The 21,884-nt window shown below is 35.7% G+C and overlaps 1 protein-coding gene across 1 annotated transcript in view; it reads right to left on the bottom strand.

The window, feature by feature from the left end:
* The window catches only part of slco2b1 (solute carrier organic anion transporter family, member 2B1), a 41,807-nt gene extending 20,253 nt beyond the window's left edge, over window positions 1–21,554 (bottom strand). The window contains exons 1-11 of the mRNA XM_073871101.1: window positions 21,285–21,554; window positions 15,811–15,920; window positions 14,926–15,029; window positions 11,081–11,218; window positions 7,641–7,803; window positions 7,308–7,532; window positions 6,558–6,655; window positions 6,058–6,189; window positions 4,722–4,827; window positions 1,076–1,240; window positions 670–859 (exon numbers count right to left, since the gene is read on the bottom strand). Of these exons, the coding sequence (XP_073727202.1) occupies window positions 670–859; window positions 1,076–1,240; window positions 4,722–4,827; window positions 6,058–6,189; window positions 6,558–6,655; window positions 7,308–7,532; window positions 7,641–7,803; window positions 11,081–11,218; window positions 14,926–15,003 (1,295 nt within the window). The 5' untranslated portion in view covers window positions 15,004–15,029; window positions 15,811–15,920; window positions 21,285–21,554. The remainder of the gene's footprint in view (window positions 1–669; window positions 860–1,075; window positions 1,241–4,721; window positions 4,828–6,057; window positions 6,190–6,557; window positions 6,656–7,307; window positions 7,533–7,640; window positions 7,804–11,080; window positions 11,219–14,925; window positions 15,030–15,810; window positions 15,921–21,284) is intronic.
* Between the last annotated feature and the right edge of the window lie 330 nt (window positions 21,555–21,884).

Genomic DNA, 21,884 nt, shown 5'->3' with positions numbered 1-21,884 from the left:
CTCTATTGGTTTTATTAGACTACGTGTTTCTTGTGTCCTGTCACTTTTACCCCACTCCCTTGTAATCCTCTCGTCTTTATTGTTTAATCATTGTCACCTGTCCCCCTTATTATTTCTCCCCTATTTAAAGTCCTTGAGCCCATTGTTCTGTCTACGTACTGCTTTGTTTCTGTCGTGTTCCTGTAGAGTATGATCCAGTTAAGTCTAGTTCATTGTTAAAGTGTTAGTCTAGTCCAGCTGTTTGTTATAAAATATAGTCTAGTCTTGTCAGTGTTCTGTTTTCCCTGTTTGATGTTAGTTTTGCCCCATCATGGGTTTTTGTTTCTTGTTTTTGTAAATAAAGTCCTTAGTGTTTTTTCTACTTGTGTCTGTGCCTGGGTTCGTTCTCAACCATTCCTCACAATGCTCATAGTACACTTATCTGTATATCATGCTGATAGTATTTAAAATGTGTCATTTATGTCCATAATACTGCCTTATTTGTAAATTTATTGTACATTTGTAACATTGAAGACCTCTTACTGTTCAAAATAGAAGATTTTTTTAAAAGTGGACAACTGAGTGCATACAGGCCTACGTGTTATATACTATATTCCCAATAGATGTACACTTCCACAATGAACTGGACATTTTAGTGCTGACATTGCAAGCTATTGAAATGCGACTCACCTAAAATTGTTGACGCCAAAAATGTTCTGTGTGGGGCAGCCGAGGAATAGGAGTGGAAGTGCAGATACAATGCTAAGAAAAACCGCTGCTGTGCACATCACGGCAGAAGATTTGACGGACAGACTCACTCTACGGAAGATAACTCCTCCAGCCATTATGCCCAACATGGCTGAGGGAATATTCAAACCACCTGCGAATACACATAGTTAAAATAAACACACATTCTAATGGTAACACGTACCCTATAATGCATTCCATGCTAAATCCTCCTTAAATAAATAGTAAGGAATGCTATTTTCACAGTAGGCCTACAATGTTTACATAAGCCACAGACAACAGAACAAAAGATTTTCTTCCCATTAATGTGTTCACCACTTGAAAACGTGTGTGTTCTTTACTAGCTTACCTATCATCATTGTGGAGAAGGAGGCTGTCTGTGTGAATTGCTTCTCTATGAATTTGGCCATAAAGGTGGCCAGTCCTGCTACCATGGCAGCAAGATTTACCTGAGCCAGCACTATCAACAGATAAATTGGATTTCGCAAAGTTCTCATTATGATTTTGGGAAAGCCTGTGGTGAGATAAGAGACAGAAAACAGAAAGAATCAGTAACTCTCGTTTTTACAGCATACAAAGAAACATTTTGGAAGTTAACTGATCTATAATAAAAACAGCATTCAGGCAAGCTTGCCAAGGCAGTTTCTTGACTTGCTCTGCAGGAAGCAGATTTTGTACTGGGAATAAAAATTACACAGTACCAAAATTCTTTAGCATACAAGTAAGAAACAAAATATAACTTAGGATACAAGTAGAAACAAAATATTACTTAGGGATGCACCAAGATTTTAGCTGCTGAAAGTTTTCTTATGTTTAAAAACTGATAATGGCATTTTCTGCTGAAAGAAATATTTTCACACCGATGAGTTTTGTAATCAGTGTGTTTCAGGAAGAGAGGGAAATCTGGAGCTACAAAAATGTACAGTATGTGGAAAATAATGTGTTTTTTGAACCATAAGCCCTGCAAACACATTGTATAATACCAAATACACAAAATAACGTTGTTTTTTAGCAATGAAATATGTGCCCTTTAAACAAATACGGACCTTCTATGAGGGAAACCCGTTTCCATATGGGTGTAAGCCAAGACAAGTTAAAACAAGTTCAAAGTCAAAACACGAACATTCGGTTTAATCATTGAACATAAAATCTTGCATATGTTATTAATTATGCATATTTATACTGTATTAATTCGTAAACTGTGCTGTTAAAGGAATATTCAATTTTCTTAAAAGAAAAATCCAGACAACCTACCCACCACCATGTCACCCAAAATGTTGATTTCTTTCTTTGTTCAGTCGAGAAGAAATTATGTTTTTTGAGGAAAACATTGCAGGATTTTTCTCATTTTAATGGACTTTAATAGAGCCCAACATTTAATACTTAACTCAACACTTAACAGTTTTTTTCAACGGAGTTTCAAAGGTCTATAAACGATCCCAAACGAGGCATAAGGGTCTTATCTAGCGAAATGATTGTCATTTTTGACAAGAAAAATAAAAAATATGCTCTTTTAAACCACAACTTTTCGTCTAGGTCCAGTCCAGCGCGACCTAACGTAAATGCGTAGTGACGTAGGGAGGTCACGTGTTACATATATGAAACGCACATTTGTGGACCATTTTAAACAATAAACTGACACAAAGACATTAATTAGTATCAGTTGACATACAACAATGTAGGAACAGTCCTCTTTCAACACCCTTGTAAACACTGGGGCGGAGTTTCGCGTTCGTCCTCTGTGACGTCTTGACTTCATGACGTATTGCGTGGGGTCACGCTAGCGCATGACGACCGGATCTAGATGAGAAGTTGTACTTTAAAAGTGGATATTTTTTATTTTTCTTGTCAAAAATGACAATCGTTTCGCTAGATAAGACCCTTATGCCTCGTTTGGGATCGTTTATAGTCCTTTGAAAAAACTGTTACGTGTTGAGTTAAGTATTAAATGTTGGGCTCTATTAAAGTCCATTAAAATGAGAAAAATCCTGCAATGTTTTCCTCAAAAAACATAATTTCTTCTCGACTGAACAAAGAAAGACATCAACATTTTGGATGACATGGTGGTGAGTAAATTATCTGGATTTTTCTTTTAAGAAAATTGAATATTCCTTTAAGGTTACTTGCGCACAGTTCCCAGGTGAAGTTTATGCTTCCATTTAAGTTTATGCTGCCATTTAATTGACCTTAATGGTTTTATTATTCATGAGCTGGCAACAAAGTCCCAAAATGTTGTTCCTCTGTATCTTTACCATTGATGATGTGGTTGTGATGAGCTGTTGGTGTTATTCTCTCTAAAACTTTATAGTTATTGGTGTAACGAATTGTAACTAATCATTCACACCATCCAACACCCAAAACAACTGTTGGACAAATTTAGTAATATGGCTTCTGCTTTCTTGGGTGTAGAGCACATTGTTTGAATCGCTTTCAGATCTGATAGGAGTAGCTCCGATGGAAGGCAGTAACTAGTTCTGAAATGTCACGTGGGCATCTCCACCTTTGTGAAGACAGAACCTCACATGAGTGCACACAAGTTCAACGTGACAGACATTTACTTTCAATTTGAATGCAGTAGCACAGGTTTATTCAGAATGTGAATACAACTGAAAAGATATTTGTTGGAGTCAGTAGAATGCAATTGTCAGTGTTGTTTCTGTTAAACTGAGTGTAACATTGAGCTCTCAAGAATATTGAATCTTAAATATTAAACAATTGAATTCTGCAGTAATGTGAACAATATCATTGTTTAACTTCTATCAGACATCTGGTTCTATTTTAGAAGACACATGAAGCAACTTCATATTCTTTTTTATAGCAAGCGTTTCAGACTGAAAGAGAGAATTCTTGCCAATTGGGGTCTGATAGTTTCATTATGCATGTATCGTGGGAGGCAGAGTGCTTGAACTAAAGCACTTGTGAGCCAAAATATGCTGCCAGCCATTAAGAATCAAACCATGTGCAAATTCAACATCATTGCTGAATATTCTCTCTATTAAATTGGAGTTTTCGAAAGACAGACTAAAACTGCAGTTTAAAATTGCGTTGGTTTCCTATGTCACAAACATCTAACCAATCAACACACCAACACAGTTGAATGAGTAGATTAGTAGTTGGAGCTATGGATATGAATGCATAGACTCTGCGCTGAAACAACTGCAATACTGCTGCTTCAGCTCTACTTCTGTGACGCTCTAACCTATTAACATTAGCGTAGAAAAATATGTGTTGCAAATGCACAACTCTCAAATGCATTGTGAAAGCAGATATGTGTCTGAAACTGCCAAATGTTGCATATATGTCCAAAAATAACTATGGTGCGAGCTGGTTCGATTAGGTGGTGGTGGGGACTAACTTGCATATTCATGTCTAAAGTCCAAATTGGTGCAATTAAGTAGAGCCAGGGATTAATTAGCATATTCCTGTAAATGGTCTACGCGTGATTGAGTAAAGTCAGGGACTAATTTGCATATTCATGGATCCATGTATAGCCTACTAAATGAGGAAAGGGTGTACAGATACATGTGTACAAATACATGTAAGCTAAAGAAATTTGTGGATCATGATGAAAGACTGTTCTGTCTTCAGCTTTACATGCGGGAAAAACATTTATGAAGGTCAGAAGGTGTTCACATGGAATGTGAGACTCACCCAAACTATTGTAGGAGGATAAAGCTTAGATGCTATTATGATGCTCAAAGTTTTTATGATGCTCATGTTTAGTTGTGAAAGTATTTATTTACAGAATCATGGCATCCCGCCATGCCATTTACAGCTTGCTAATATTGGTTTGTGGGTCACAAACAAAGACCGTTCTGTATTCAGCTTTACATGCGTGAAAAACATTTCTGAAGGTGTTGACATGGAATGTGAGACTCACCCAAATTATTGTAAGAGGATAAAGCTTTTACATATGCTATTATGATGCTCAAAATTTTAAGATTGTCGACTGCTGGGAGAATTTAACTTCATTTGATCAAAATTGTGAAACATACTTTTTAGGAAATCAGTGAGAGACATGTCTTCTGTTGGGTCAGTTGGGGGTTTCTTCTCCTCCGTCATTTTCTCTGAAGATGGTTCTGCTGGAGCTTCTGAGATTTCCTACATATAATAAAACAATCGTTCATCTGAGACACAATTCATACAGCCTGATAGCATTAATTCCAAATAATTATTATGTGTCTTTAGTTAAATTTTTATGAGTAAGAGTTAAATTTGAGATTGAATCCACTTTCATTTGCAAACCTATTTTAGAAAATTGTGATACACTCTTAAACGCTTTCGCCGCCATAGACTAGATATCTTGTTAATTAAGGGAAAACGCTTCCGTCTTTCCGCAATACCGCTATTATCACTTCCGCAACTTATACAACCCGGAAGTAGCACCTCCCGTGAAAGAGAAAGAACTCTGTGTATGTTTTAAAGATCGCTCTGCATCTGATCTCTATCAAAAGTCCTTCACAAAACTGCAATTATTTCAGCTTTTTGCTCAAAATTGGGTGTTTTTGAAGAAACCTACCCATATTTGAGAGATGATTACAAGAGAACTAATGAAGGTAGGATGAAACGGTTTTTTTTTGTTTGAAAGCAGAGGGTCTGTTCTTTCATCTGATCGATTGTTTGTTTATATATTTAAAGAAGAACATTTTCTGGAAGGCATTAAACCTTTGTGAAAATCATGAAAAATGCTGGCGCTGGCTGGCAACTTTTTTTAAAAATGCTGGCGGGGAAAGAGTTAAAAATAAAGGTGCTATTAAAGGTTCTTCACAGCTATGTCAGAGAAGAGCCATTTTTTGTTCTTTGTAAAATAAAGGTTCTTAATGGAACCATACATTTACATTACATTTAGGACATTACATATTCAAAGCAACCTACAAAGATTGGGAAACAATAAAGTGATTTGTCTACTATGGCGTTGTGCACATTGGCCCTTTTTATTTAGGAGCGTATTGCAAGAACCTGCATGAATATCAACCATGATCACACACGCACACACATGCACGCACATATAACACTTATATGAGGTTAGCATGCTATTTTATCAAGCTAAACAAAAGCTGTAAAAGCATGCTCAGACAAGTTTACGACAAGTTTAGCATTTCTTGTATCAACATTGGGACCAGAGCCAGTTTCAGTAAGATGATAGATTCTGCACTTTCACTTGATACAGTAAAGGCAAAAGAACAAAAGAACATTTCATTCACATGCAACAGCTTACAGTTGATGCTTTGTCTTTATGGTGTATCACAGCCAAATTTTTAAAATCATCCCTTATCATTTTTCAAGGCATTTTTTAAGTCAACAAGGCTACCGGTGAGATTTGTGATGTACCTCCTTGATCATCTTCCTAGGGAAAAACATGTATGGCAAAGATGTTAACAAAAGTATCGTCCCGGCCACAAGGAATCCCAGCCACCAGGCTCCCACCCATCTGGGATCATCGTTTCTTAGAGTTATTTCAGCTGAAAATGGAAAAAGCAGGTAAGACATTATACATCCCCCACATTTGAAAGGCATAAAGCCAAACTTGTTGCAGTATATCTATAAAATGACATCCTGTCTCATGTTTGATTAAGCAAAATAGCAAAGAACAACAACATGCTGAACCTTGAGGTCAACAAATCTATTTAATATTTTTCTGCGTGACATATCGCACTCGTCCGAACACGTTTAGTTGTGAAAGTATTTATTTACAGAATAATCGCATCCCGCCGCGCCATTTAAAGCTTGAAAAGATTGGTTTGTGGGTCACAGTGAAAGATTGTTCTGTCTTCGGCTTAACATGCGTCAAGAACATTATAAAGGTGTTGACATGGAATGTGAGACTCAGCCAAAGACATCTTGTCAATGTCAACAAAGAAACGAAGCAGGACAGAGGCCATCATGTAGCCGAATGCTGGCCCTATTACAGTCACTGCAAACAGTATACCTGCAGGAGATTGATCAAGGGTTGATCAAAAAGTGCAAAATACAAAATTGTGACCCTTCCTGTGAAAACCAAGCTTATGTCATTTTTGTGATTTACAGCTTTCTACTTAAATCATCTTACACACAAGGTACAAAACTTGACGGTACTGAGCCTGAGATGGTACCTTTTTAAAAGGTCCTAATATGTACCAATTTGGTACACTCTAAAAAATTTGCTGTAATTTTGCAGCTGGTTGCCAGTAACTTACTGTAGAAGATAAAGTCAAAAAATGTTTCATGTTCATTTAACTTTGAACAAAATGTTGCCAGTAAATAACATAAATGTAAAATCTACAGAAAATTACTGGCAGCTAGTTGCCAGTAATACCCATTAATACTGTAATTTCTACAGACATTTTTTACAGTGTACCTTTGAGGAACTAGTATGTATCTTTAAGGTACCAATGTTTACCTTTAAGGTAGCAATAGGCACCCTTTAGAGAAAAAAGTGTACTATTGGAAAAGATACGGCCCCAGTGACTTTTTTACCTTCATGTATTTTTTTTCAAACTCATCCTTAGATTATGAGACTTAACCTAAGCCTAAATTTTACAGAAAGGATCACAAATGGACAAGTGAACAAAACCAAATGCTTCTAGCGTTTCTATGCAAACCTAAGTAAAAGGGAGAATTCCTCCTTTTTGAATAATCATCTATGTAGGAAATCCCAAATGGTTGTATGGGGACTCCGCCGATACCCAACAGTAACTGGCCCATCAGAAGGACCGGATACACTCCTAGGTGGGCGTCTCTTTTTTCTCGGTTGCACGTCTGATTGGATGCTTCATTTGTGGCAATGCTGTCTGATTGGCAAAGGCCAGAGCTGTTGTATTTGGTGTCTGTAGATGTTTCAACAACAAACATTCAGATGTTCAGTAATAGTAAAGATTTTTTTTTCAAACAGAAATGTAAAATTCTCCTAAGACACAATAGGATTTGAAACTTACAGCTTTTGGAGTCTGTATATTCATACTTTCCACTAAGAAAGTGAGGCATCGCTATGAGAAACACTCCCACACTTGCGATTATTGCTCCAATTCCAATACATCTCGGCCGATGAACCCTGCTCCCGAAGAAACTCACAAACACGATGAGAACCGTGTTTCCAACCTTAACAAATATAAAACAATAATATTGGACAGACGTATGCTGTTTATTCAAAAATTCTGTGTAAAAAAAAATTATATCAAAGGGGTGTTTTATGAAATGTTTATGGAAATACATGTCGAGAAATATATCACTTATCTGTGTGCAAACAAATCTAAACTGTGTCCTAAGGTCAGAACCTTCGTTTAGCCAATCAATTGTTTTTTGTGCAAAACCATGCATGTCCAAGCTTTTTTGTGTACATGAATGCATACAGTATTTTTTCAGGGAAATGTTTAGGGAGAGAGGAGGTGTATAATGCTGCGTTTACATTTATTGCATATGAATGACTGCAATGACAAGACTCAAACATACTCTTATATATAGTCTTGGCTAAATGCAGACGTTTAAAAAGTGCAACGTCTACAATTACATATAAATAAAAATGTGTGTTGTAAGAGTTGAGCCAGCTACCATTTTGGAGTTCAATGACAAGCCGGACAAGTCAGATACCTTTAATTATAGTAATTCCAACATGATTTCAACATATCCGCAGATAATGGTGTGTTTAAGTCATGCCAAAATGATCATGTTCATGACATGAGTGCACATGAACCCCACCACAAAGTTGTATTTACGGGAGGCCCTCACTCTTAAAAATAAATGTACAAAAGTTATTACTGGGATTGTACCATTTCAAAAGGCCGTAATACCATTTTGATACAGATATTTACCTTTGAGCTACCAGTATGTACTTTTAAGGTACTAATATGCATCTCTTAGGTACAAAATTTTACTTTTTAAATGGGTATCGCCCCAGTGACAACTTTTGTTGTACTTCTTTTGTGTGCGTGCAGGAAGCCCTGAAAAATGAAGCAAGCAAATAGTTTTCAAAAATAAGAAACTGAAGTTGTCAACGCTGACAGTGCAACTTTAGAGGAGTTCAGAATTCTTGCAGACGTGGGGCATCTTGTTTTCAAACAGAGTGGAAAAAAGTCTGTTGTCAATATAAATAATGATTGTGCAGTTGTTTGTACAAGGAAACAGCTGGCATTACAATTATCCCTTATTTATTTAGATCAGCTGCTTACAATTTGCAATTGTGGCTATATACTGTAAGTGTGATGTTGCAATGTTACTTTATGAGCACTAAAGAAAGCATGGGCTAAAAAGCTTGCTCTCTGGTCTGTTTTTAATACACTTTGCACTTTTGTCACTTTTTTACTTTTGCTTTCGAAAAATAAAAAATATTTTTGATAGACTTTTTTTGGTCTGATTAAGTCTTTCAGTGTGCGGACAATTCCAACAGCAAAGTTATTAAAATTGTTTATGCTCTATTTCAGTCATTTATATCAGCCAAAATGTAATGTATGGAACAGCTTATATTGTAATATATATTAAACACTGATATAAGAAATCAATGTATGGTGCATGATTGATGAAAAAATAAATCAATTACTAGGATTTCCTTCAAGGTATTGTGGAGGATTTTCTTTTTCCGGGTGGATCATCAAGACTATTGTTCCTCCTCGTTGTCAATTAGAAGTGTTGTGCAATTGCATTTTTTTAAAAAGTGGAGAAGGCGGTTCTTTTCTAAAATTCGAGAAAATCCTCCGCTACACCTTTAACCTTAATTTTATAGGTTGTTAACAGATTGGGCTCTATCATACACCCGGCGCAATGCAGCGCAATACGTGTCGCAAGTGTCTTTTGCTAATTTCAACCCGGCACAATGATTATTTTCACGTTTAGCACTACGTTTAAATAGCGTTTTTTTTTTTCGCCCATGGGCGTTCTGGTCTGAAAAAGACGTGTGTTCAAGGGGCATTGTTGGCGCGTTGCTATTTTGAGGCAACTAAAATAGACTACGCCATTGACCAACAAAAACCTGGTCTAAAGTCAATGGCGCAATATGTTTTTGTTATTTAAAGAGCGCGTTAGTAATATGCGCTATAAACAGGACGGCAACGCGGGTTTGCTTATCACATGGATGGGCAGCAGCACATAAACGTTTTAAAATATTAAAAAAGGAAAGTAAAAGAGTATGATTGAGTCTTTCTTAAAAACGTATTTCTTAAAAGATTATGAGATGTTAGAAGGCATAAAGAGCTGCTTCACCTGTAGCCAGGTAAGTAAACAAATGCTTTGCTTTAAACAAATGCATCTGTTTTTAAATGTTTTTAAATGCTACCCCACGGATTTATTGTATATGATGACTCTGTACCTGTGGATATGATGAAATGAGAACTGTTATTAAGTAATGCTTTTTTAAAATCCCATGGCGCTGTCCGAGTGCTGAAACAACTCTCTGCACGTTTGTAAATTCTTTATTTCTTGTTTGTATTTTTAGAGTACAAACCTTTTCTTGCATATTTGCTAATTATTTTATGAGATTACAATTATTATTTAGGATATCAATACATTTACAGCAATTAAAAGCCTGCTATTTTTACTTCTATGACTGAAAGAAAACGTCTTTTAAAGGTTTTAATCCAAAAAATAATAATTTTAATAAAAATGAAAACAACAAAATTATTAAACATTATTCTTAAACTGGTGGTCCTCCGTTTAGTTTTTCAGTTAACAAATTCCACTTTCTAAATAGGGAATAGGCATGGCGGCAGGCGCAACTGGCTTTTAAAGGGGATGAGAGCTGAGACTCTCATTGGTTTATTGCACATTACACCCAAAATACACCCATTACTCATTAGGAGAATAGGAACAACCCTTTTAGGCCGTGCGCTTGGCGCATAAATAATTTTTCCCGTCGTTAAATTAGCAAAAGTGGAATCGGACACACCCATTTAGACCGTGCACTATGCACTTTAGACAATGCACTTAGATCATTAAAATAGGGCCCATTATACAGTAGGCTGGATGACTTGATGTGACATTTTCTTGATTTAATTAATGCAATGAATTACACGTAATCCTTGACTTAGAAGTATGGGTTTTGCAGGTGCACTTGTAGACAGCAATAATCCGTTACACCTGAAGTACACCTATACTGCTCAGCATGTAGTTGTTTTTTAAATCACTCGGACGTAAATCATGTCGTAATAATGACGTCCATGCTCATAAATACCTGAGGGAACCACTGGTGTAAGTTTCACAACCGCTAATGATAAGATTAAATGTCTCAACTTGTTGAAATAAAAAAGATGATAATTGCCAACCAGGAGCTAACCAGTGCCAAAACAAACAAACAAAAAGTATTTTTTCTTCAGGGCATTTCTGACTGTAGGATACCTGCATGTTCACTGTTTGTATCTGCAAAGTTACTGTAACATTTTAGTCTTACCTCATTGAAAGCAGCCAGAAGTCCTGATTTCTGGCTGGAGAATCCATATCTTTTCTCAATAGTGGTAATGGAGCCTTTCAGATAGCCAGACACCAGGAGCTGAGCCAACTGGAGCATCCCATGACACAGTACAAAAAACTGAAATGCACAAAAAGTCGTTAAAAAATGGCTAGCAAACATATCCTATTTTAATAAATAAATGAGTTAGTAGACATACAAATAAAACAAATCCATAATGGAAAACTGAATTAGAAGCTAGATTTAATAGTCAGTCTTTTTTAATACAGATGCTGACATTTGCATTCATATTTATTCATTTAGCAGACACGTTTAACCAAAGTGATTTACAAATAAGCACTTAATATGTTTAAAGCAACTGAAAAAAAAAACAAATGTAACAGCATGTCAGAACCACTGCCAGTGTCCCAAAATGGTCGGACCCCAGAGGGTTAACATTTTAGGGAGACAATAATAAGTGTACAGCTCACATGTAGGAATAAGGCTAGAGAAAGAACAATATAGATGTTTTGAATTATTAATTAACTTCTACAGCATTTATTAATCTTGGCCAGTTATTTTCATTTGTCTTTGCAGTTTAATGGTTGATGTGTTTCTGTTGCCGTGAAGTCATAATGATGGTATTACGATATAGTTTACTTCAGGACGGCATTAAAGGCCTAGTTGTGAAATGCACGGCCTGCCACTGATCAAAAGTTCTTCACAAAAATGTAATTATCTCAGCTGTAAAAATGTTGTATTTTTGAAAAAACACTTTAAAAATGGCTGGGTCATTTTAACCCATAATGGGTAAATATTGGACAGAACACATGCTGGGTTAAAAATTACCCAATGGGGGTTGTTTTTTGCAACCATGGGTTATAATAACCCTTCTGTTGGGTTAAAACAACCCAGCATGGGTCAGTTTTAACCCATCGGTGTGTTGTGTTCAATATTTACCCATTATGGGTTAAAAATATACCAATGGTATATACCATTATGTGTTAAAAAATAACCCAGCCAGAGTGAACCTACCCATATTTGAGAGGTGATAAAAAGAGAACAAATAAAGTTTTTTTTTCATTTGATATATTGTATGTTTATATATTTAAAGAAGAAAAGTTTCTGGAAGGCATTAAACTTTTATGAAAATCATAAAAAATGCTGGCGCTGGCTGGCGGGGAAAGAGTTTATTTCTGCATTTACTGGAAAATCAAACGATTCAAATGTTAGCATTAGCTAATACATGAACTAACATGAATAGCTGTATTGATTTTAACAAGAATGAATAAATGCTGAAAAACTACTGTATATTGTTCATTATGTTAGTTAATGCATATACTAAAGTCTATAAGAGTTTCGGACACTCAAAAAGCAAAGAAGGGCTTATCAACTACACTCTAAAAAATGTTGTGTAGCCTACTCATTTAAATCGAGTGAACTGTACTCAAACCACTGAAAAAATGTATTCAACTTAAAAGTTTTATATGCACTGTAAAAAATACTTTGCTGCCTTAATTTTTTTGTTGAATCAACTTGGATTTACAAGTCATTTCAACTTACTATTATTTATCTTGACTAGAGATGAGTTATTACAACCACAGGTCAGTTGTTAATAACTTATAAAATTAAGTTGACTTTTCTCCACTTAAGTTGTGACAACTCATTTCTGTTGACATGAAAGTATTCCACCACTTTAAGGTTTCGCAAACTCAAATAAAATAAGTCAAAGAACGCTTAGGTTACTCACGTAACCCCGGTTCCCTGAAATAACGGGAACGAAGCATTGCGTCAGTTAGCTGACGCTATGGGGGGGGGAAACTCCCCCATAGCGTCAGCTAACTGACACAATGCGAAGTGAACCGTATTGAAAGGGAACGCTTGGGTTACTCACGTAACCCCGGTTCCCTGAAATAACGAGAACGAAGCATTGCGTCAGTTAGCTGACGCTATGGGGGGGAAAACTCCCCCATAGCGTCAGCTAACTGACACAATGCGAAGTGAACCGTATTGAAAGGGGACGTTTAGGTTACTCACGTAACCCCGGTTCCCTGAAATAACGGGAACGAAGCATTGCGTCAGTTAGCTGACGCTATGGGGGAGTTTCCCCCCCCCATAGCGTCAGCTAACTGACGCAATGCGAAGTGAACCGTATTGAAAGGGAACTTAGCGAACTCAAAAACATAATGTATAATTTCCAAACATTCCAAACATTATATGTGTTTTCAGTAAAGAGAAAGACTCAGTAGTGTTAAACATTCATTTATGTTGGAGATTTAGAAGAGTTTGTTATTTTTAGTTTTGTGGTTGTTTCAGAAGTGTAGTGGCTGTGCTTAGGCTGTTGGTGGGATATGTGTTGATTTAAACAATAACTGCGTGAAGTCAATGCCAGCACTGAGCTAAGTCACTTCTCGCTTACATAAAATGTTCTTAGTTTCACATTGTCTGTTTCTGTGACGTGTGAAAAACTAAACACAACGAAGTCATTTAAGTATAGTGTAGATAAATATGAAATATAAACTTTAAAGTTTGGGTTAATTGAAATGTATAAATATTATTTACTTCAAAATTTTGAGTTGGTTTACTTACATGTTTTTAAGTAATTGGTTTCCTCGAAAGTTTTAAGTACTCTGGTTTTTAATAATGAAAGTTGTCTAAACATAAAATAAGTAAGGAATAATTGTCGACGGGCCATTGAATTATAAGAAAATAATGCACACCAAAGGTGGTTATGTGGCACAACATGAAGCGGAGTGTCGTTACACTGCGGGTGTGCATTATTTTCAAATAATTCAAAGGACCGGAGTCAATTATTCCTCTTATACCACGGTTACCACAAACATTGATCTGGTGCCTATTTTTAAGACATTTTAAAGGTTAGGTGTGCGGCTATCGAAAAATAATGCATACCCACGGAACATTTCTCAGCCAATCACAATACAGCATTCAACAGACACGTGGTATAAGCTATTTAAACTAACAGTCTTTAAAGTTTTATCAATCTAAAAAACAGAGGCAATCAAAAATGAAGAAACCCAACTGTTGGGTTGGTCCATATTTGACCCCACTATGTGACAAAAAAACGAAAAAAATTTTTAGAGTGTACGATGAAAAGATTTTCACATAGTTAATAAAATCTTTGCAGCAAAATGAAAATAAGCAATATGGAAATTTTATGGCAAATAACGTTTAATTTGACCTACATAGGCTATATTGTGGCTTGATGTCTCTTATATTACAAAATGCATGTCATGAATTGTCAGTGTTGTGTTAAAATGCATAGATGAGTGATTTGTAATGGAATTGAATACCCTTTGGAGTCAACATTAAGTGATAAACTAGAAAATGTCTGGACTTTAGCTGAGAAATGAGTTTGTTTTAATGTTGTGAATCTGAGCTCGATGTGGTGTAACTGCAGTGTAAAGTTTTGTTATTACTTTCATTTGTCTGTATATCAGTAGTCACCTTGTAATCAGGTTAAACATAATGAACAATATAAGGATGTGCATTGAATACAAGGAAATCATCAGGCCTAATCTTTGGAGACTGAGAAGGAAAGAAGCTTACACATAAAAATAGTGGGTTGTAGCATTTTGAAATGAAAAGTAAAATAAGTGCTCACAGTGTTCTGGTTTATTTTTTTGTCAAATATCACTAAATCATTTCACAATCCAGGCTGAAAGCCCAGAATCGCTAAAGTAAATGAATGCGTACCGGCAAGACAAATGGATTTGTCTACTATCATGCTGTCTTTAATCAGCTGTTTCAACAATATGCATAATCAATTTATTAGTGCAATCTATAGGCTTAATAAACTATAAAACTATATACGTTTATTAAAATCTTACCTTGATATTGTTAAAAAGACCCATTGTTCTACGAGGTCTCACTGTCTGCGTGTTTCCCTGGAGTTCAAAAGCTGTCATTTTCACCCACAAGATTCCCACACATTCTGTAGAAACAAGACATGGTGTAATTTTCAAGAATTTATTTTGTCACTTTTAGTTATTTGAATTCAGCATTGAAGGTATTACTGTAAAATATGCACTTTTATATTGAGAAGAATGTGAAAATAAAACTACAATTTTATTTTTAAGATTTTTTTTATTGCACTGATCAACATTCAAAGTGGACCAAAAATATTCATCAAAGTTGTCCAAAGACAAGAACGTATATTGGAAATTGGTTTTAAAACAAATTTTATGAAAGGTTTTGATCCACTATAAATGTTGACTAGTATATTTAGAAAAACACACATAAAACAAAATAAAGTAGGTATTAATGTATTAATTTGCTGTATAGCAGCGCATTTCCATTTGTCAAACAATGAATGAAGTCTTTCTGCATTTCTTTTACAACAATAGGCTACACTGTAAAACATTTATGTTATTTACTGGCAACAGTTTGTAAATAAACATTAAACAGTAACAAGTCTTTATCTTTACTGAATTAAACTGTAAAATAACAGCCTAATGCAAAGCCTTTTCCTACAGATTTTGTTTCCCAGAATGCTTTGCATGAGGCTGCTATTATATAGTTTTATTCTGTAAAGATAAAGACTTGTTAATGTTGAATGTTCATTTAACTTTGAACAAACTAGCAAATAACATACATTTAAATCTACAGTAAGTCACTGGCAAACAGCTGCAAAATGTTTACAGTGTACTACCATTAGGGCACCTAAGCTCTTTGTGAAGCAACTTGATTTCATTAGTATGTAGAAGGGTACTTACAGCTTGCTGTGACTGAAGAGTTGGAGAACGTCTGTCCTACTTTCACTTTAAGGAAGCTGAAGACAACTTTACCACTTCCTGGGCGGGCTTTCAAGATTGCACAATCTCAGCTATTTGGAAGAGATTTTACATGGAGTGGTCAAAAAGTAAAAATGCTGAATAAAATCATGATTAATACCTTTAAAAGAAACAATTGACGTTTGTCTAAAAGCAGTCTTTAGATCAGTCTTTTGATTTTTATGTATTATTTATGTCAATGTTGGGGTCAGTTTTGGAATAAGATGTGCATTTCTGCTTTTCTTATTACATTTCACAGATAAATATACTGTAAAACTTCTTAAGAAAAATTCTGCTCACTAAAATAGTAAATTCTAAAGAAACAGGTACCACAAGGTTTTTTTAAAAGAATATGAGGAAGAGCCCCAAAAGCTCTCCTCATACTGATGTGCAGTATATAAAAGAATGTAAAAATAAAATGTAAGGTTAAATGAAGAGAAGATAACATAGAAACAAAGAACGGAAATAAGTAAAAGAAAATGTACAATACATTCTGTGTTTAATGTATGCTATAGGTTATTTGATACAAGGAAGAAACACTCCTCCTCAACTTCCTCTCATGGGAAAAAGACAAACTGGAACACAGAGTAAAGAGTCTGCCAGCAGGTAGAGACAAAGTACTGTTTATAAAACCACACACTCACTCTATAACATCATCCCAATTACAATATAGGATAGTGCAGAAATAGTAATAGTCATGCATTAGATTTACAGTGATTTACAGGGATGCATTCTGATATTTGGGACAGTTTCTACATTTCCCGTGACATATACAAAATGATTTTACAGTTTTTTTCACCTGCTAACACACAAATTCAAGAATTGCACACATAATATGCTAAATGCCTCACATCTCTTTCAAAATGAAACACCAGAGTCAAAATATCGCAAACATATTTCAAAAGCAAACATTTGTCTTACGTTGTAAACACATTTACCATAATGTTATATTTTTGAATATGTCATATACACACTGTTATTCAAAACCTAAAGCTCTTCTTTTAAAAGCTTGCATATACATGATTGAATGTAATTGGGAGAGAGCTGTCGAACATATAAAGTAAAAACAAAAGCAAAAAATTTTGTGAAATTGCAGCACACATTGTAATGTTTCCGCCACGTTGTCCAATGACATTCCTTCCCCTTCTTCTGGTTTGCTGAGATTAAAGCCCACCTCATCCACAAAAAAGTATTAATGGACAATGGCATGGCATGGGCATCTATTGTCCAAAAGCTATTACTTGACCTTTGTCCTATTTATAGGCCACTTCTAAAGTCATGATTTGTTGTTGTTAAGTAAAGCAACAAGTGTTTGCACATGTGAGGAGTTAGTGTGAGGCACTGATAAATTAGTGTGCCATCCTGATTGGTTGTGTTTATAAAAGGAAATCAAGAAACCTTCTGTCAGAATTCTGTGTGTTGTATAGAAAACTGTGGGTTGTGTTTTGCAAAAAGTGTTCAATGAAACTGAAAACTGAGTAAAAGGCCAAAAAGTTGTGTATGGTTTTGCAGATTTAGTGTGTGGTTCTGGTGCTTGGGTGTCAGGTTTAAAAATTGTGTGACAAGTAATAATTTTCTGTGTAAGCAGTTGAAAAAAACTGTAAAAAGATGACTTCTCACAGAACCAGTCACAAAATATACTGTAGGGAAGAAGGCAAACAATCATACAAGTTCTTATGATTAACATTTACAGTTTTTTACGATTGCCCTTACGAAAGGAAAATATATTTACCAAGATATTACTTGAAATATATTGTAATATATTGCAATATATTATTTTACTTTCCATTTTCCAATATATTATACATTGGCAATACATGGAATAATATATTGAAGAATATATATATTCTATATATGTGTAATATATTGCAGTATATTGCAAAATATACAAATTATTGCCACTTTCAATATATTGTACATGGATATAATATATGTGTTTATATATTTAAAAATATATGCAATATTATATTTATAAATATCTGCAATATTGTATTTTGATTTATATGCGAAAATGTATTAACAATATATGTAGAGATATTGTTTCACATATATGTTTACTATATGGTAGAATATATTTCAAATATATGTAAAATTATTAGCCTTAATAGGCTATTATTTTACAACTTCTATTATGTAAACCTCAGAGAATTACCGAGGTCCGGACCTCGGGGACCTCAATCGTGGATATAGGCATGCCTATGAATAGGTCAAAGGTCAGATTACCTGTTTTGGCAATCTGCACCCCCCACCACCAATTCCTGGACCGGGACCCCAGACACAATTTACTGTATTCTACTGTAAAGAATATATTTTTGGTTTACATGTTTATAGTTTTGTTGTATGCTAATGTATACAACAGTAATGTTTGGACTAATAAATATTTTCTGTTTCTACATTGCATTGGCGTTTCCGGTCTACTTGTTACCTCTCTCAGCAGATTACTTTTACTGGAGAACATTGTATTGAAATGTAGATATAAAGACCAAAGAGCTTTAGATTTAGAACCGCAGTGTTTAGATGGTATATCCAAAAATTTATTATTATGAAAGAAGTGTTTGCCATTTGATGCAAATGCTGTGTTTTGGCATTTTGAATGCAGTGTTGCATTTTGAAGGAGATGTGAGCTACTTTGCATTTTGTGTGTGCAGTTTTAAGAATTGTGTGTAGAGTTTTGAAAAAGGAGACTTAGTTTTAAAAACGTGTGTAAGCAATTCATAAAAACTGTAATAGAGGCATAGTTAGAATGCTTGAAAGAAAGAAAGAAAGAAAGAAAGAAAGAAAGAAAGAAAGAAAGAAAGAAGTAGGTATGTAAGTAGGTACAGGTAAGGAAGGAAGGAAGGAAGGAAAAAAAAGAGAGAAAGAAAGAAGAAGAGAGATTTCATACACCTTTATTATACATAGACATAAAAACCATACAAACCAACTTAAAGGAATAGTATGTAAGAAATGTATATCAATTAATCATAAAATGGCCCTGATATATCACTAGAAATTAAAAAAAATCATTTTAATTTCAAATACTTATATCACTGACAACAGTGGTCTGGCCAGGATATTGTCATTTAAAAAGTGGAGTTGCAGCCCTCAACTGATGTTTATGTTGTCATGTTATGTATTGGCCACCAGTTGTGTGATTGCAGTACCAGTTTTAGCCACAAGTTTTGTTATTGCAATACCAGTTTTGGCCACAATCCTACATACTGTTCCTTTAAGTCAAAACAAACCAAACAAACAAACAAGGTCAAAACATATACCCAAAACTCAAACTACAGTATTTCACAATTGCTAAAACACATTTCTTGAAACCTTTACCCATATTCTCAAAACAAAACCATTTTATCTGTGCTCAAAATCAAACAATGCTTTCAAAATGTAAACACAGCCAGTCAATATATAAAACTCATTAGACAAGAAAACTCGAGAAAACAGCGTCCAGAGCATGTAGTTACAGAGAAAAATGTTTATTGCATATAGAAAATAATTTTGCCATAAATAAAAGTAAATTATTCACAACTCAGTACAGCAAATATACTGCATACTGTAAGTACTGCAAGTAATACTGAATTTCTGTATTTTCAGCATAAACATAAAGTAAGCCCGAAGAACAAAGACAACTCTTAATGAAAAGGGTATTACACAAAATATCGTGCAATTGCAAAATCAAAGTCAATGAGAGACTTATTCTCCCTCAGCATCCCGTCTTCAGGCTGGGTCCGGCCAGAGGACTTCGTCCACATCACATGCAATGTTGTCCCTTCCTAGGCAACACGGGAAGAACCATCTTGTGTGCCAGATCCAGCCTTGACAACACTCCACACCTATGCCATCACAGGCCAATTCCATTGTCTGTAAAAGATTTACCCTTGTATATGGGTTACGGTCATAGACCTTCCATCACCACACAGAGAAAAACTCTTCTATTGGGTTAAGGAAAGGGTTGTATGGTAGAAGGCAAACACTTACGAGTCGCTGGTTGATGTTAAACCACTCACGTATTGGACACCACGGTGAAAGCTGACATTGTCCCAAACCACAACATAGACAGGATGCACGTGCTGCTGCTACCGTTCAAACAAAACATCCCGAAGACCACCCCAAAAATGTAAGAAGATGGTCAGTGTTATATAGCCCCAGGGTTGCATGACGGTGGAGACCCCCCCCCCATTGCTTATGGTTGCACATTGGGTGACATTGTCCTTGTACTCTTCCTCCTCGTCCACCATCTCTTACACAAACTCTCCCTCCTCTGCCTTTCACATTGTTTCCATCCATTGTGGTATCAACACTCAACGTAATTGGGCCACTTGTGTACTCTGAACTGGCTTATATATTAGACCGCTGATTTGATCACATCATTAGAAACAAGTGTGAATAATTTTGAGTTGTTGTGTGTAAACGATAACAGCTGTGTTATAGTTGTGTTTTAACTTTTGCCCCATTTATTTACCATTTTGCAACACATTGCAAAATGTGTTTCAGTGAGTAAGAATGTGTTTAGAGTTTTGCAAAAAGATTGGATGAGATTTGCAAACAGTGTCTAAACTACCTGAACTTGTTTAAAGTTTTGCCTACAAAGTGACTGATTCGACAAATGGGTTTAGGCCACTGAGCATTGGGTTCAGAGAATGGGGTTTAGTGTTTTAGCAATTGTAAAATACTGTAAGGGGGCGTGCACACCAACGCTTTTATGCCCGCGGCCGGCGCATGTTTTCAATTGTTTCCAATGGAAGCTCTGCGTTTTTCAAATAAGCCAGATGCTAGTGGGTTTTTTCCGCGCTGAAAAACGGCGCTCGGCGGTTTTTCCGAGCTCGGCGCTGAGCGTTGAGAGTTGAAAGAGATTCAACTTTGGGAGAAAAGCTCCGCTCGTCAATGTCAGTTCTCACACGGCCACCCAATCACAGTGGAGGAGGGGCGGGACATTACCACAGCAACCAACCGGCTCGCAGCTGAAGTATCACAGCTACCAAAGTGCTCAACTGAAGAAAGCTGGCACTCAGCTGAAAAACAGCTGGCATTCGGCGTCATCAAGGCGTTTTCAGACGCGTTTAAAAGTTTTGGTGTGTCCAGCCCCTAACAGCATATCAAAAATAATTGTCCATCAATTACAACACAAATAATGTTATGAAACAATACAATATCTCAATCCTAAAAAGAAGAAAAAAAGAAAAACAGAGAAAGAAAGAAAAAAGAAGAGAGAAAGAAAGAAGTAGGAAAGGCTTAAAACATATTTATTTACTCATTCGTCATAAATCTTTCCAGAACATCATAAAAAATAACAGCAATAATTCAGTCAATTCAGATAACAGTTCTTTACATCTTTAAAACCAACATTTCATCCTCCCCGACCTCACACAAAAAATTCCCCACAGCCCATATTTCAGAGAAATGTATCATTAACTAATTTAAAATAAACATACTCAATTTTATTTCGAGCAGCCACCATCCCTTTCAGAACTCTTTCTCCATCGACTGAGCCAGTACCCACGATCTTATTTGTCCGTGTCCTCCAAATTTCCATCTTGGCTGATCCCAACAGATAGTTTAGCAAAACCACTTTTCTTCAGAAAGAAAAAGAAAGAAGAAGAAGAAAAGGAACGAAGAAGGAAAGATATTTTTTGTTTTACCATAATGTTACTCAAGGTGTTATCTTAAGGTGTTTGTCACCCACTGGCTCGTGGGTTGTTGTGTTGAGTTGTGTTGTTTGCTATCTACTGGACTGATCAAATTTCACAATTTTTGACCTTTGCTCATCTGAGGCGGAGACTAAAGCAATAAAACCTGAATCATGTTAATGGCTTTGTGTCGCTGTATACTGTTGCAGGAATATGTGAAACTTTGGATTAACCATGGATTCTGATGTTCAGTAGAAAGTGTGCTTAACACACAAAAGAAACCCAGCTCATACAACTGTCTGCAAGTATCAAGCAACCCTGAACACTTGATGAGCTGCTTCAGAATGCTGGAATAAGGCCGTCGTTTAGACAAATAGATAAGACAAGCATTTATGTTTAATAGTC

This window comes from Misgurnus anguillicaudatus, chromosome 9, assembly GCF_027580225.2.
Source record: "Misgurnus anguillicaudatus chromosome 9, ASM2758022v2, whole genome shotgun sequence".
In the NCBI taxonomy this organism is placed as follows: domain Eukaryota; kingdom Metazoa; phylum Chordata; class Actinopteri; order Cypriniformes; family Cobitidae; genus Misgurnus; species Misgurnus anguillicaudatus.
The sequence above is the reverse complement of the archived record's forward strand: the minus strand, read 5'-3'. Positions and strand labels throughout refer to the sequence as shown.